This window comes from Sceloporus occidentalis, unplaced genomic scaffold (genome assembly GCF_023333645.1).
Source record: "Sceloporus occidentalis isolate IW3139 unplaced genomic scaffold, rSceOcc1.0.p SCAF_6, whole genome shotgun sequence".
NCBI lineage: Eukaryota > Metazoa > Chordata > Lepidosauria > Squamata > Phrynosomatidae > Sceloporus > Sceloporus occidentalis.
The window spans coordinates 34,019,440-34,036,257 of NW_028316986.1; the positions used below are offsets into that span (position 1 = coordinate 34,019,440).

Below are 16,818 nucleotides of genomic sequence, written 5' to 3' on the forward strand. Positions count from 1 at the left end.
TCTGTCTCATCTTTATTGATTCCATGCTGATTTTCTACTTGGGGAGAAATTTAATTTTGGTTTTTATGAAAGGGAGCATTTCAAACAGCGATCCTTACCTCTGTGTTTTCCAACAGTTCTGCCCATTTGATCACCCTCTTCTGTTTTGCCACTTCTTGAGCTGTTGCATGTATTTCAGAACGTTTCATTATACTCAGCATTACAGATGTCACAGCTCTGCAGTAGAGCCTGGCAAAGTTATTTTTGCTAGACTACAAAAAGTTGCTGGGGGAGGGACTGAAGCCAGCATGACCACTAGTCATGCCAGCTGAGGGGTTCTATGAGTTGTAATCCCCCTAAGTAATTTTCTGAAAGCTTGAAGGTGCTGTCCGTGATTTCTTTTGACTTCTTTTGGGCATGAAGGCTGGGAGGTTTTTTTATAGGATGTACATTCAGTGCTTTGAAGGGAGGGATGCTTGTGCCATCGCGTCTTAGCACAGCAAAGACTGTGTTGTCTGTATTTTAGCTGCTGCATTTCCTTAGTGAGAACTCTGATCTATGAATAGGAACTGTTGTGAACATCACGGTATACTAAGCAATGCCTGAAGCCCTGCTCAGAATGGGATCCTTGATACCCCTTTGGATCTGTGACTGTAAGCAGCTTTGGCTATGATGACAGATGGGGAGGGCAGGATGAGGGAAGGGAAGAGAAATAGAAACTCACTTCACTCTCTCCCTGCAGGGGAGATGCAAAAATGATTCCTTCTCCTGATGAGATGGGGAGCAAAGGCACACTGTGCATGATAAACCTGCATTTCTTACTTACTGCGTCCTTGTCACATTAGAAGCAGCGGTTGTTGATTTGGAATTATTGCTTCTGTCTGGGAAGCAGAGCTGAAGCCAGCATTGGGGATGTCCTTATGTGACTTTCCTTCAGAGTTTGGAACAGTTACTTTTTAGGGTACCGGTTCCTAGATTGTCCTACCGAACATAGCCAGTTGTGATGTAAAAACTTTGTCCAAACTCTATTCCCCCCCCCCTCCAACTCTATTTTCAATGTATATCAACTTATATCAATGTTTACCAAGGTTAAGAGAATGCGGAATGTGTTGTTCAGGGCCAGCCCAAATCAGTTGGTTTCCTGAGACAAAGGACAAGATGCCCCCCCACCCACTTGCCTCCTTTGCTTTTCACATACGAAAGCCAGCCAGGTTGGTAGCTTAATTTTGTTTCAACAACTGGAGATGTGATGGGATTTGCCACATCTGAGCAGAGCTTGGAACATTAACTGTGAAAATTAATTGGATAGTGCTAAGTGTTGGAAACTGGGATATTAATTTGCTATCGTAAACATTAATAAATTAAATAATTTAATTAGCCAACTTACTAGTTAAGTCGGCGTCCCTAGGATGGGGCTATGTGGCATATGCAACTCTCTTCATCCACATAGGAGAACAGCTAAGGTTTTCAGAAAGAAGAGCTGGGAGGCTGCTTATTATCTGCTACCTGAGGCAGTTGCATCACTCTGCCTAATGGTAGGGCCAGACTAGTATTATTATAGATGAAGATACATATACAAGGAGCATGTACAGTTGCCTAGAATGCAGCAAGTTGGTTGTTAACAAGGGCCATCCACAGACAGCATGTGAGTCCCTTGCTGTAACAGCTACACTTTCTTCCATTCTATTGCTGTATACAATTCCAAGTATTGCTGAAGATTTTGAAAAGTTCTGAATGGTAGTGAGTTGGAATATCTGAAGGACCATGTTCTCTTATTGCTCTTTTTTGTGATCATTTTCAGAGGCTCTTTTCTGAGTCCCAAGAACTTTTAGGATGTGCATGTTTAAATCAGGGCAAAATTATATAGCACAGATATACACTCATCCCTGCACATTTGCTGGGGTTAGGGGCACAGGACCCCATGAATGTGGAAAAAATGCAAATAACAAAAACACCATGTTTTCACCTGAGAGAACACCTCTCTAGGAATCTCTAGGTCCTTCAGTGCGATTTTTGGATAAAGTTGACCATAGAGTTGTGCTGGAGGATCTAGATATTGCTAGAGAGAACATAAAATCTGTGAATAATCAAATCTGCAAAAGTCAAAGCCGCAAATGTGGAGGAACGAGTGTAGATATTTCAGAGTTCTGTACATCCCAGGAGTCTTTCAGAAAAGTTCAAGACATAAATTCCCCACCCAACACAGAAAGGTTAAGACAAGAACTTTGCATCCAGTTCAAAAATACCTCCTCTGCTATATTTGTATAATTATGAAGCCACCCAATGCTGGATTAAAGGAAAAACACAATATGGGGAATATTTCTTCTTTCTCTTTGCCAAATAAATGTGTGTGTGCCACTTTTCCTGTGTTTATATAGGCAAAATGGATCCCCAAATGACTGGATGTGACAGTAACTTTCAGACACAATAATTCTTGGCTCTAAATAATTTATTCTGCTTTTTCTTTCCGCTCTTGCTTCCTTAGGCTAATGGAATCGGCAAAAGAAATGACCAGGGAATCTTTACCTATCAAATGCCTTGAAGCAGTTATCCTGGGGATGTATCCTTTATTGTACAAGTTTGTTGTTCAGCGCCTCAAAGGGTTACTATAGGGGTAACCAAATTACTTATATTTCTTTTATTTTGTGTAGTACAGTAATATTAGCTAAAAGTAAATTAAAATACAACTATAGATTGCTGGAAGCTGGACTCTTCTTCCATACTGAATTTGAAATAAATATAAGGGAATTTAAGTCAGTAGTGTATACACAGTTAAAAAAAAAGCAAGGAAAGCAAGGCAAATTTCAGGCTTTGACTTTATTAAAAACAACATTTCAAATTAAACTGTATTATTTAGAATTGTTGGAGGGTGTTGGACCAGTTTTGAGGAACTTCAGTGGATCTCTACAGATTAGAAGAATGGTCAGTAAAATGGCAAATATGTTTCCTTGTAAACAAATGTAATGCAAAGCATATTAAAGCAACACATTTTAATATCATATATACCCTGATGGAGCAAAACTAGTGATGATAAATTATTTAAAAAGAGTTTGGCATTATAGTGTAAACTGCTCAAAGAAAAAGGCAATCCAATGTGAGGTAGCTTTGGAAAAGGCAAATTCAGTGTAGAACCCTCTTGGTGACTTACATTGTCATAACTCAAGTGCAGTTGCCTTTTTTGAGATTGTATTGGGAGACATCCAGTGTCTCCCAATACAGTGTTGCTTTTGCAACAGCACTGGGAAAACTCCCTTGGACCACTCACCAACTGTCTGCTCTCACCATCTCACTTCATTTCCCTCCTCTTTCCTTTACCCTGGCCTCTGAACACCCCTGCTGCTTGTTCTAATTATTATTTTTTATGTGATTCCTAACATGCTAAATTCCTGCTCATCCAAGAAACATACAGGATAACATTGGGGCAGTTACTTTCTCCCAGCATAGCCTAGCTAGCAAGTTCATTTTAAATAAAATGAATTGGGATAATATTATGTAAGATGCCCTGAAATTCTTGAAGGAAGGTGAGATTGTAATGGCAGCAGCTGTAATCCTGTTCACTGGTTGAATCACATAAATTGTACCAGTGGTAGAATTCAAAGGTACAGCCATACTAGTCTGTAGAATCAGTATGTAGAGAGATCTTGTAGCACCTTTGAGACTAACTGAAAGAAAAACGTTGGCAGCATGGGTTTTTGTAGGACTTAAGTGTACTTCCTCGATTCATTTAGTGCAAGCCAAGAAAGTGAAATTTACTTAATGGATTTAAAAAACCCATATAGAACTTTCCCAGTGTGAAGCAGATTAGTGAGATGTCATTTTAATCAGGCTGATTGACATCTTGTACTACAGCTTTTTACAAGTTTTTTTGTATTTTTTTAAAAGAAAATAACATTTATAATCTTTGTGTGTCACATTAGATTTTACTGCACTCTCTGCTGGATGCTACTGCAGTGCAGTTATATGGTCGTAGGCAATTCACTGCAACATTCAAGGCTATATTGGCCGAGAGAAGCATAGTTAAGGGCTTAACAGAGGCTCTGCTGTGGATATTTGTGTTATTTGCTGTCAAGTTGGCTTTATCTTAAGGGAAATCTGTGAATGAGAGACTGCCAAGAGCCCTGGGCATCAACAACTGTGCTCAGGTTTTGCAAGCTGAGGGCTGTGGTTTCCTATCCACCTGTAATGCAGCCTTCCTCTTTTCCTAATACCTTCCACTGTGCCAAGAAATGTATGCTGTAATTTATGCTATGATCTATGGTGTAGCAATATTTCCATGGATTTTAGACTCTCGGCAAACACAGCAGGAGAGCTCAGGTATATTCTGCACCCGAGCTTTTTGAAGGGATATTATTAATATGCAATTTTCTTTTCTTCATCTGTGCAAATCCTTCTGTTAATAGACCACTTGAGGTAAGAAAATTGCCTGATTTTTTTCTTCACTAGTTTTTTTTTCTAGCACCAGCACCAAAATATTAAAAACAGGAAGGGAGGATCATGGACTCTGAAAGATTGTTTTGAAGTCAAATGATAGTTTTAAAATGTTTTAAGGATAAATACAGCCTACAGAATTTGTAAAGCTTTAAAAATAAACTAACAACTTGCACTTATGATCCTTGGAAGGACATTTCATTGGGACATTACAAATATCATTAGATTTTTGAAAACCTATGGGGGAGGAAGATAGGTCTGTTCTCACAAGAGGAGATATGATTTGCCAATGTCCCCCTGTGAATGTGCAAAAAGCTCCATAGCCAGGCCTTTCTGACATGGAGGGGCAGGGAGCAAACATAGAGAATGTGAATCTATAATCTTCCTGTGCCCTTTCCTCCATGCCAGGGACCCTGGATCTATTTATTTTTTTCCTCTTTTTTTTAGTATTATATTTGTACTTAGTGAAATATAGACCCTGGATCTGTTTCTAACATAGGAGCATTCAAGACTGGTAGGCAGGTCATTATTAATTTTGAATACATTCATATATGTTTTTACAAAACAGTAAAAACAGAGAACACAGTGGATGATGATGAAGAAGATGATGATAGTAAAGCAGTTAATGCTGAGACTACCCTGAAGACCGTGCCAAAATAATAAAGGGAACATTATACAGTAAAATTGTTTACAGCATTACATTAATACATCGAAGAAAACGAAATATGCAGAAGACCCTATTGAGCTCAACTGTACAGGAGTCTAGGTGGTCCTGATCCCTGGTGCTTGGTCATTTCAGAGGGAGGGTTAACCAGTGTGGTTCAGTGGTTGGAGTATTGGACTAGGTCTCTGGGAGACCAGGGTTTGAATTGTAGCTCAGTCACAGAAACCTTGGGCAAGCCACACTCTCTCAGCCTTAGATGAAGGCAATGGCAAATCAGTACAGTTTTTGCCAGGAAGATTACTTTAGGATCATCAAAAGTCAGAAACAGCTTGAAGCAGACGATGGCATTTATATACGCTACCATACTGATGGTAGCCTTTTCAACTTAAGCTGTCTGAGGGCTTGCACTAAGACTCTAAACTATCTAGTCCGTGAGCTGCTATTTGCTGATGATGCTGCCCTTGTTGCCCATACGGAAGCAGCTTTGCAACGCCTAACATCTTGTTTTGCTACAGCTGCAGAGCTCTTTGGGCTGGAAGTCAGTCTGAAGAAAATGGAAGTTCTCTAGCAGCCTGCATCTCAGGAAGAACACTACCATCCCCAAATCACTGTAGGCACATCTGTGCTTAAGTCCGTCCAGCAGTTCACCTACCTGGGAAGCATAATCTCCTCAGACACCAAGATTGATAAAGAGATTGATCCCAGACTAGCAAAGGCATATAGTGCATTCAGAAGGCTTCACAAAAGAGTCTGGAGTAACAAACACCTGAGGTGAAGCACAAAAATCAGTGTGCATAGAGCCACTGTACTGTCTATTCTCCTTTATGGGTTTGAAACATGGGTCACCTATCGCCAACACCTACGACTCTTCAAACACTTTCATCAGCGCTGTTTACGCACAATTCTAAATATACACTGGACTGACTATGTGACGAATGTTGCTGTTCTTGAGCAAGCAGGGATCACCAGCATTGAGGCCATGCTATTGAGGACGCAGCTGCGCTGGACAGGACACATTTCTAGGATGAAGGACCATCGCCTCCCAAAAATAGTATTCTATGGTGAACGTGCCACGGGTCAGCGTAAGAGGGGCGCTCCAAAGAAGAGATACAAGGACTCCCTGAAACAACATCTCAAGCTTGGCTAAATTGATAACCAACAATGGTCCGCCCTGGCCTCACATCGGGAGGCATGGACATGCACTATCCACGATGCTGCAGCCTTTTTTGAAAGCTCATGCCGAACGAGTCTCGAAAAGAAACGACAACGCAGAAAGAACCACAACCCAGAAACATCACCCAAGGAGACTTTCTGCTGTGCTTTCTGCAACCGGACTTGATCATTGCAAAGTGAGGAGTGCTTTACATGTTGACTTGATGCCTGTTATTTAGCTGTCAAAGATATACAGGAATGTACTCCCAGAAAATAAAAAAAGGCAGGGGGCGGGTGACCTTAAGCAGTTGCTTTGCATTTGGTTTCAGAGCTTCATATGCCAGAAGGTTTCCTTCCCCAGGCTTTGTTCCTGTGATAGTATGGAAGCTCTTCTTCGAAAGGACCTTTCCCCTCCATCTTAGAGATAATGAACTAATGAGATTAAATTGCAATGCCTTGGTGACCTGTGACATAGGGGGCAGATGGCTACAGCTGTATAAGCTTATCAGCGAGTGGCTTGGAGTCAAATGGACTTACAACTCTTTTGTATTGCAAGGAACAATTGCAGTAGATTGTTGGCTGCATGCAAATTTTGATAGAAGCTAACAAAAGGCATGGAGGATATATGCATCAGTTACATAGAAAAAGATACACAATAAGCATTGAAAGGCAGCTGTGATTTTGGTTTTACATTTACTTATCTTAATGTATCCTCAAAATACAGCTGCTTCTTCTTGAAAAGATAATCTGCAAGGAGACATTAATTTTATTAAATTATTTGTGTAATCAGACTGTGTTCATGCTAATATTGCCCTAGAAAATTTAGACTGAAAGGTAATACGGTAATATTTTAAAACGATTGCTCTCTGCTTGGCTGGCTGTTCCATTATGTACAAGTGATTAACTTATAAGTGTATCTGTGCATGCTTTGAAGTTGCTTGTTGACTTATGGTGACCCCATAAATTTCATAGAGTTTTCTTGGATCAGGAATACTAAGAGGTGGTTTTCAAAAAAAATTACTTTGCCTCAAAATGACCCAAATGGCCCTCTAGGGATCAAGGAAAGTCTGAAACATGGTAAGAATGCCCCCAAGTTCCCTAGAAGGTGTTTCTGGGTATTTGGGGGAATTTTTATCATTTGTAGGAACAGTTACAGGCCTTCAAGTTCTCTTGGAGAGCCAATGTTTAGCTTTCCATAGTACCCACCCCTTGACTAGGAAAAGCAATGGCTGACATGGGTCCAAAAAGTCCAGACTATCACCTTGCCAGCTGTGGACAACTTGAGACAAGAGTGCCATTTTCAACATTCACAGAGCAGGAAACATGGTTGACTGTTGCTAAATGGAGAATTTTGGTTTATTTGGCACTTGACTGTCAGTTGAAATGTGGTTTTGTAACTTTGCAACTTGTTGAGCTGTACTTCAAGAGTGTTCCATGCATATACTGTATGTCATTATTAATATGATATAACCTAGTAGGAAAATAACCTTTCTTTTTTTACATTTATATATTATACATTGTTCTCTTTTTATCCTCAGTCTTGTCTTAGCTGCTTAGCTTCAGTTGATGTTACTAACTGAAGGTCACAAGAAAGAGCGGTGTCTACTTTTTGTATAAGGAGCAATTACTCCTGATTCCAAACATAGGATATAATGTGAAGCAAATCCTTAGTGGCCCCCTTCTTATGCTTCCCAAGAAAGGACACCCCAAAAAGAGGAGGTGGTGGCAATAGTTTGGGTTCAAGATAACAAACCATAAGGCCTTAAAATTGTCAGTTAGTCCCTGCGTAAACAGAATGAGCAGGCATTAATGCATTGTAGGTTTCCCCCATCTTGGGTTAAAGATAAGACATACATAATTGGGTTGACCTCATCCCCTGGTTAATGCCTGCAGCATTAACCAGGGGATGAGGTCAACCCAAGTATGGAGGCCTTCTTTTTAACCCAAGACAGGGGAAGTCTACAACACTAGGTATTGTTAATGCCTGCTCATTCTGTTTATGCAGGGACTAACTGGCAATTTCAAGGCCTTATGGTTTGTTATCTTAAACCCAAACTGTGACTGGATCTCGTTTCAAAGCAAGGGCTGTCTTCGATGAAGACACATGGCCATCCTAGAAAGAATTCTGTCTGGAGAGTCAGTTCAACTAGAATGGGGGTGGGCAACTGTGAGATGCTAGGGGTCGTAATAGCCCTCCATGAGACTTCGAAGGCCTGCGCACTTCCACCACATGGACTAATTTGGATAGTTTGGACTTTTCTAGGTTGTTATGAACACTATTGTTATAATTTTATATACTATATGACAGTGGCAGGTCTGGACAAGAATTAAGTTTACATCCTTTTTTTCTTTCACCTTTTGTTGCAGTAGAATTAATTGCTGATGTGTTTATTGTTAATTTTGCTTGATATTATATTTTACACATTAATAAATAAAGTACTAGTTTAAAAATGTACTCAGCCCAGGAAATATTTCCTTTCCTTTCTATTTTTTATGTTCCCTTGACATCAGTCTTGCCAGATATTTAACCAATGGGCAACCTTCCGTGGAAAGATTCCCAATCAGCTTTAAATCCCATTTCTCAGGGAACAATTTTCATCATGTGGTGCTTGGAATTTATTTCAATGGCCGATATGGATCATTGGGCATGAGCCGAAGATCAGAGCTGATGGACAAACCATTGATCTACCGAACTCTGAGTGACCTCATCTTTGAATTTGAAGAATCTTATAAAAAGTACTTACACTCTGTGAAGAAAGTGAAAATTGGATTGTACGTCCCTCATGAGCCACACAGCTTTCAACCCATTGAGTGGAAGCAGTTGGTGCTCAACGTGTCAAAGATGATGCGGTCAGAGATCAGGAAGGAGTTGGAAAAATATGCCAGGGATATGAGAATGAAGGTGTGTGTCATTTCTGCAATACTGGGTGATGGGATGGAGAGGTCCAGTTGAGTCATGTAATATAATTAGTATAGGTGACTATTCAAGGTTGTATTCCTGGGGAAGGTTCTCATGTGGTTCAGTTGATTTTATCCAAGGCCATTAATGAGTAAAAAGCAAGCCAAGCCTCCATTAATTAGACTCCTGGTAAGTCTAATTATTTCCATCAGTAAAAGCAGGAAAACTATTGCTCTATAACAACTCCACATTATGGCTTGCAGCTTTTACATCCTTAGGTGGGCTAATACAATCTACCATCAGTGGTTTGTGCTCAGGAAACCTCCAGGTTAAATTACTAAAGTGCTGCTATACATGTGGCTGTCTTTCATTAAGGTTCAGAAATTCAGTTAGTGCAGAATTCTATAGCTACTGTGATCATGGAGAGCAAAACATCATGTGGCACTTATTCTGGCTGCTGATTTGTTTCTAATTCCAGTTGAAAGGTTTTAACCTATAAAGACATGCTTGGTGATGGCGCCTCTTTTTTCATGAATCTGCTTATATCTTGACATCAGACTGTCTCAGAGTCTATTGATGTGGGATGGTTCATTTTTAGATGCAGACCCTCACCTATGAAAAACCTCCCCCACTGAGTGCTATTTGACACCAGCATTGTCTTATTTTTAGAACCAGAACATTTCTCTGTTTCTGGGCATTTCATGATATGTGATTGGCCAATTTTTAAATATGAGCCTCCAAAGTTTGTTAAATTTTAACTTCCAAGATCCCTCTGTATTAACCATGGCTTCCTAAGACTAAAGGGAGATGTAGTCTGATAACATTTGGAAGACCACATGTTCGGTACTTTGATATTGGATGAGTGACTGGCTAAATAGAAATTTGGACACTGAACGTATCTAATAGTTTCTGTGGTGCTCTCAAGGATGCAGTTTGTCTGTCCCATAGTAATTGTCTGTTTTCAAAAGATGAGCTATGGAATTATAATCTGGGTTTTTGAACAAAGTTTTGGGGGAAATTACTACAAATTTGGGAGCTGTAATCTAAATTTAACTTTCAAGCTCTGGTCTAGTCTGGATTGGGTTGTACATGTGGCTGCGATAGGGATGAACAAATCTGTCAATTTCATGGAGGATTCTGGGAGTTGTAGTCCAAGGTCCTGCTTCAGTGGTTCTTTGAATACGCTAAGTAATGGTTAGAATAATCCACCAGATGTAAGCTGGTAGTCTTGACGCTACTGATTATGACTTGAATTTCATATAGTTCTGACCATATACCAGCAGTTAGGGTAAAGTAGGTACCATCACTCTGTCTATAGCTAGTTTCCTTTGAGAGCTACCTCAAGAGCTAAAATCATGAGTATGCTTACTAAAAAAATAAGTGTCATGATTGGACTGGGGGCAAAGTTTATCTCCAAGTAAATAAGGTTGAGAAAATAATACTGTTAGTTTCCATGGTCCTCAGCAATTATTTGTGTGCACGATCTGGTAGGAGAACAGCAGCACAAGTGCTCCAGAAACAGTATATATTTATCAATTCTCTGAACCTTAAGCTTCTTTCAGTTCTTGAAATATGCATGTGATCTGCCAAAATGAACACCACTAAAAGCATTGCCTATAGATTCTGTGGCACAGAAGAATGCAAAGAAAAATCAATGCCGAGTTTGAAAAACTCTTCATCAGAGAAGAGCTGTAGGTTAGTGGTAAGGCGGAAGGCAGAATGAGTCACCTCCCTCAGGTGGCATAGCTTTGAGAGTGTGCCTCCCACCAGGAGGTTCCTCACCACTGCTGCAGCTCCAGCAAGCCTTATTCTCCAGCAGGTGTTTGGCTCCTTCTTCAGAGGTAGGCATTGTGGATGGGATGTCCTGGGAGTAAGGTTCCCAAGTCTCATGGCCTGGCCTGCTTTCTCAGTACTCAGAGGGAAAGGAAGAATCTCAAGGTGAGAACACTACCTTGAAAAGACTATGTGTATATGTTTTCTTTAGTTGTTAGACTTCTTAAAAATATGAACAACGCATTCTGTGGAACTGCTGTTGACACTTAAGAGATTGTGCTTAACAGCATCATCGGGGCTGTCCCTTGTAGTGGCACCGTTGTAACATTACCAGAGACTGCCCTAGCTCTCAGGCTCTCTAGAATAGTCCTTACTAGGCAACCCTACCTGAGAGATTGTCTGTGTGGGTGGCATAGAGGCATTATACTCTGCCTACAACATGTGGCTCTAAGGAAGGACCTATCAGAGCCTGACATATGGGCCTAGCCAGCTTCGTGGAAAATCATGCTGGTCTCCACAGAGTTTGTTCACTTTCTGTTGCATTCTCAGGGTCAGGCAGAAGACAGGCAGGTGGCAAGAGTGATGCAGGGAGAGGAGGCAGAGAATGGTGTTGACACTGGAAGAAATGCAATGATGGGATGTGTTTCTCCTTCACCTTTCAGCCATGGGAGAATTTGGATCAGAAGATCATCCTGCCCTCCAACTTTCCCAATTTAGCAGAGACACTCCCAGTTAATCATCTGTCTTCCTATTTTTCAGCTGCTTTTAAAATGTCAGTTTTACTTTCCTCCTCCTGCTTTCTCTCTTTTGCCTCTGCTTATTTCACTTGGTGCAAACTGATTACTAAGTGCACAGGTAGTTTAAATTAACTCAACAGGGGTGGGAGGAGAGGACTCTTATTCTTCCCAGTAGGCTCAGGTAAAAGTAAACTGCTGTAGTCTCTCCCTGCTTGTGTGTCCTTCCTCATTTATGACTTGATGGCCCTTGAAGCCTCTTCCAACTCCATGATTCTATAACATCTGCCATATTGACTACACTCTGATGCTGCTTTGCCACAAATGTCCCAGTTTTCATCTATGAAATATTTGGGGATATGGAGCATATGCTTTGCATTTATTTGACATAACCCGCCTTGCTCCATGGGCCTTCCCATCAGAAGAGGACTGAAGCGCTGCCATATCATGCACTAAGACATGGATAAAGGGGCTGTTCTCTGGCTCCATTTCATCTTTGTTATATCATGTGATAAGGCTGCTTCCTATATTCCTATATATAACAAAATAGAGAAGAAAATCTTTGAACACTATGAATCACTAAAGAGCAGAATTTGGAAATGTTACTTTTTTGGACTACATCTCCCAGAATCCCCCAAACGACATTTCTTCTTGGAACAGTAATCCAAGATGTAAGTATGTATTCTAAGTATTTTAAACATTGCCATGGAGTTGTACAAAATGCAAACATTTCATGACATATTAAAAGCTCAGTCAAACAGGCATTATATCTTTTACCTGAAAAAACCTCAACCATTATACAGGAAAACTTTTAAATTAACTAGTTGCTCTCGTGCAGATTTTGAAGCCTGCAAGTGCCCATTCGCCAGTCAAGCAGAGGTCACGAGGAAAGTCCTTATCCCCCAGAAGAAGACAAACCAGCCCTCAGAGGCGGGCCTGCCGAAGAGATAAGTCGTGAGTACTGTCATACTCTGTAATTCTCACTGGTTATGATATTTCAGTTTCTGTTTTCATCTAGATGTGAAATTGGAGTCCTTAGAAATTGATGGGGGTTCCTTAAGAGAAGGGAGAAAAACCTTCCCTGGAAGGTAGTCTACTTTTGCATCCAGACTTCAGAAATAATCGAGTTTGACATCTCTTTAACTGCCATGGCGCAAGGCTCTGGAATTCTGGGATGTGTAGGTTGCTGTGGCACCAGAGCTCTCTGACGGAGAAGGCAACATATCCCACAAAACTACAATTCCCAGAATTCCATAGCATTGAGCCATGGAAGTTAAAGTGGTGTCAAACTGGATTATTTCTGCAGTGCAGATACAGCCTAAATGAAATGATTGATTTATTTCATTACTGCATTTATTTTCTGAACTTTTGTCATGATGAAACTCACACTTCCAGATGATCTTCCATCTAGGCACAAAAGAGCTTTTTCAGTATGGTCACTGCATTAAGTGCTTTCAAGCCTGAGTGTAGACCAGGCCTGCACAACATATGGCCCGGGGGCCACATGCAGCCCGGCAAAGGATTTTGGGTGGCCCACGAGGATGTGGAAAGACTTCAAGGCTCCACCATTGCTTGGCCTTCTCATGAGGAAAAGGCCAGGCAGCAGAGGAGGAGGATGGGCAAATGCTTGCCGAGCAAGGCTCCTCCACCACCCGGCTTTCTCCTGAGGAAGAGGAGTATGAGTGGTGACAGAGGAGGAGAATGGGCAAATACTTGACCTACAGTGCTCCTCCGCTGCTTAGCTTTCTCCTGAGGAGAAGGCCAGGTGAAGGATGAGGATGGGTGAAAACTCACATTGCTCCTCCACTACTCAGCTTTCTCTTGAGGAAAGGGCCAGGCGGAGGAGGATAGAATTAATATTAAAATATTAAATATTAATTAATTAATACTTATCTGCAGCCCAAAGAAGTTAACCTATTTTAATTTTGGCCCCTTCCTACTGCCAAGTTGTGCAGGTCTGGTCTAGACTGTCCTGGATGCAGACCTATCATTGGCATCTGGCATCACTAAACATCTAGCTGTTCCAGGCTCTACAGCAGCAAAGAGAATTACAGTCTCTGGGTGGCATGCAATCCAAAGGGGACAGGTTTTCTTACTGAGCCCTCCCAATTCACGATGCTACAATATTTGGCTACATTAAGCAACCTTTTACTAGTGCAGTTGCTTTACATATAAATTCATAAAATTGAAATAGTAAAACAGCCATGATAAAAAGACCACAGTATCCACAACAGGGCCATAGTATGTACAATAGTTTTATTTTAAGAAGGGCCCTTCAGAGAGACTCCTGCCAGTCTCTTTGCTGTTTCTATAACCACTAAAGATGTCATCAAGGTCCCTTTCTAAATATACTTACTTCAGCATTCATAGCAGCTGCTGAATTAATCACAAGTTTCCATTTTACACATTAATTCATACTGAGCCACATCAGAACATTCTTGGAGGCTGCTTGGTTGAAGTATCTGCCCTCATGTAGTATCTGGATAATTATAGCTGTCAGAGGTTGGTTGCAGATCTCTGTGCAACTCTGTCCCGCCTCATTGCACTCCTCCTTTAGGGGGTATTTTAATCTTTGTGTTTCTGTATCTGTTTCCACAGTTGCTAGGGTGGCACAAGTGTTCAGGGGGGAGATATCTGTTTGACTAAGGCATGTCAACTGAGCAGCCGTTTTGAGTACTAGCCTACTGCTGAGCAAATACCAGCTGCACAATGTGTGCGTGTTTGCACCTTCAAGTCACCTGTCAACTTATGATGACACCATCAATTTCATAGGGTTTTCTTAGGCAAGGAATAGTCAGAGGTGGTTTTGCCAGTTCCTTCCTCTGAAATGCAGACCTTTTGTTGTTGTGAGCCTTAAAGTCATTTCCGGCTTATGGTGACCCTAAGGCAAATGGGTTTTCTTGGCAAAATTTGTTCAGAGAAGGTTTACCTTTGTCTTCCTCTGAGGCTGAAAGCATGTGACTTGCCCAAGGTAAAACCTGCTCTCCACAGTCATTGTCCAATGTTCTAGCTATACACCACTGTGCCACATTGGCTCTCTAAATATGTAGCCAACATCTGGTATTAATTGGCAGTCTCCCATCCTAATTAACCAGAGCTGACCCTGCTTAGCTTCCACGATCAGATGGGATTTGGTGCCTGCACAGTAACCAACTCTCTTCCTGTTGCTTTTAGATCCTTCCTGGGTGATGTCTATGTGGATCAGGTTAATCCTGGAAACAGCTCAGAGTATCCTGGCCCTAGAGCTACCTCCCTCCCTTACTTGGGGTCCTCTGTTTCGATGCTGGGCAGCTGTTCACATGCATGTCTGTTGTGCCAGCTGGCCTAGCTTCTGCAATGTCAAGTTGCTTGCACTGAGGTCAGAACAAGATGCTCAGCACTGATCATATATCTGGGCACCTGTCATGTTCTCTGCTAGACAAGCTCTCTCTCATCAATAACCAAACTCTGGATTACTTCTCAGAATGGATTTATTGAAGAAAAGAAGACATAGTATAACAGGGCACTTAATGACATAGAAAAATTGTCAGCTGTAAAGCACATTTGGTAACACAGGCCTTTATGTAGTTCTTTTTGGGGATCCCAGCTCCAAAGTCAAACAACAGCCATCATTGGTCATTTTAATTTAGAGGTTCCTGCTTTGATAACTTTTTATGTTATTTTTATTATAACAACTATGTTGTTTTTATTATAACTCCCATACATCACATTCTTTCACACAGGACAATCAGGCTGTTTTCACTTCTCCTATCTCTTCAAGAGAGGACAGCATGCAGATGGGCAGAACCATAAACATGTCCCTTGTCTCACAGTGATAGCACCACACCTGACTTTCTCACAAACAATCCCATGTTCTTATCAGCACCCCCTATCCCAGGGTTCCATCCTGCACTGGGTTGACTGTTATACTGGTATAGCACTCACAATAAATCTTCTAGCCAATCCTATAATATGATTTAACAGTGATTCTCTGATGAACCTTATCACAATATAAATCTACTTCAGACATTGGCCTCATTCCCACTACCTTTTAAACCGGATCACAATTCGATTTGATCTGCTTCAAACAACCCTGGTTCCCACTTAAATCAATTCACTGAAGCGATTCAATGAGGGGGGCACCAGACCCATTTAACCCGCGCCTTTTTAATGCTGATTTTTTCCGCATCTTTTTCACCAAATTGATTCAATGCAAGTGTGAACCACAAGTGGATCAAAACCAATTCAAATTTGCCCTGTGGCTGGCTGGAACTGAATCAGTTTGATTTGGTTCATTCGTGAATGCAAACCACAAGTGGGTTATTTTGATGCCAGAAAATGCGATTGGGGCACATGTAGTGTAAACCACGATCCAATATCGAATCGATCCATTGATTCGGATTCCACACTGATTTATCTGTAAGTGGGAATGAGCCTCATCTTTCCCCCACATACTATCAGTTGACTCTTTTTATTATATATAATCAACTTCTCTTTATATAGGGAGGCATCTATTTTACCTAGCATTCAAAAGGCAGTTAATTTACCAGTTCATTTTAACATCAATCAACTAAGGCAAACAAAATCCTTATGACTGTTAGATTCCCATACACACTTTATAACAACTAGGTTGGACACTGGGCATCCCAATAGATAAATCATTAAGCATATGGACTTCAGCAACCAACATAACCCCTCTGTCTCCACAACAACCCACTTGCAATGTATACAATGTATGCACTCCCAATTATATCCCCAAAGTTCTCTAACTCATGGTATGGACCATAATAGTTATGGGACTTGTCAGCACCTTGTTCTGATCTCAGAGTGAATGATTGCTGCAGCAGTGGTTGTGCCAGGTGGCACAATGGACACATTTTGAACAGCCACCTGACATCACAAATCTTCCAGGAAGATCTAGAGCAACTAGTGAATTTATTTACGTCTCTTTTAGTCCCTATATTGAGAGAAAGCGGGATATGAATAAATAAAATAATAAAATAATAAATCAGTAATAATATTTGATCTGTTATAAGGAGGGTATATTCTGAGTGATGAATGGGCTGGGCATCATCTGAACTGCTTGCACCTGACTTAGGGACTGGGGCCCTGCATTGTCTGGACTCCCCAGAGAGAATGGGGGGGGGGGCATTTTATTTGGCTTATGCAGATAGGGCCTTAGACGGGGACAAGCAACTTGACATTGATTG

The 16,818-nt window shown here is 41.1% G+C and overlaps 1 protein-coding gene across 1 annotated transcript in view; it reads left to right on the top strand.

The window, feature by feature from the left end:
• The window catches only part of VASH2 (vasohibin 2), a 74,861-nt gene that overhangs the window by 39,802 nt on the left and 18,241 nt on the right, over window positions 1–16,818 (top strand). The window contains exons 5-7 of the mRNA XM_089529276.1: window positions 2,465–2,539; window positions 8,744–9,125; window positions 12,468–12,583. Of these exons, the coding sequence (XP_089385402.1) occupies window positions 2,465–2,539; window positions 8,744–9,125; window positions 12,468–12,583 (573 nt within the window). The remainder of the gene's footprint in view (window positions 1–2,464; window positions 2,540–8,743; window positions 9,126–12,467; window positions 12,584–16,818) is intronic.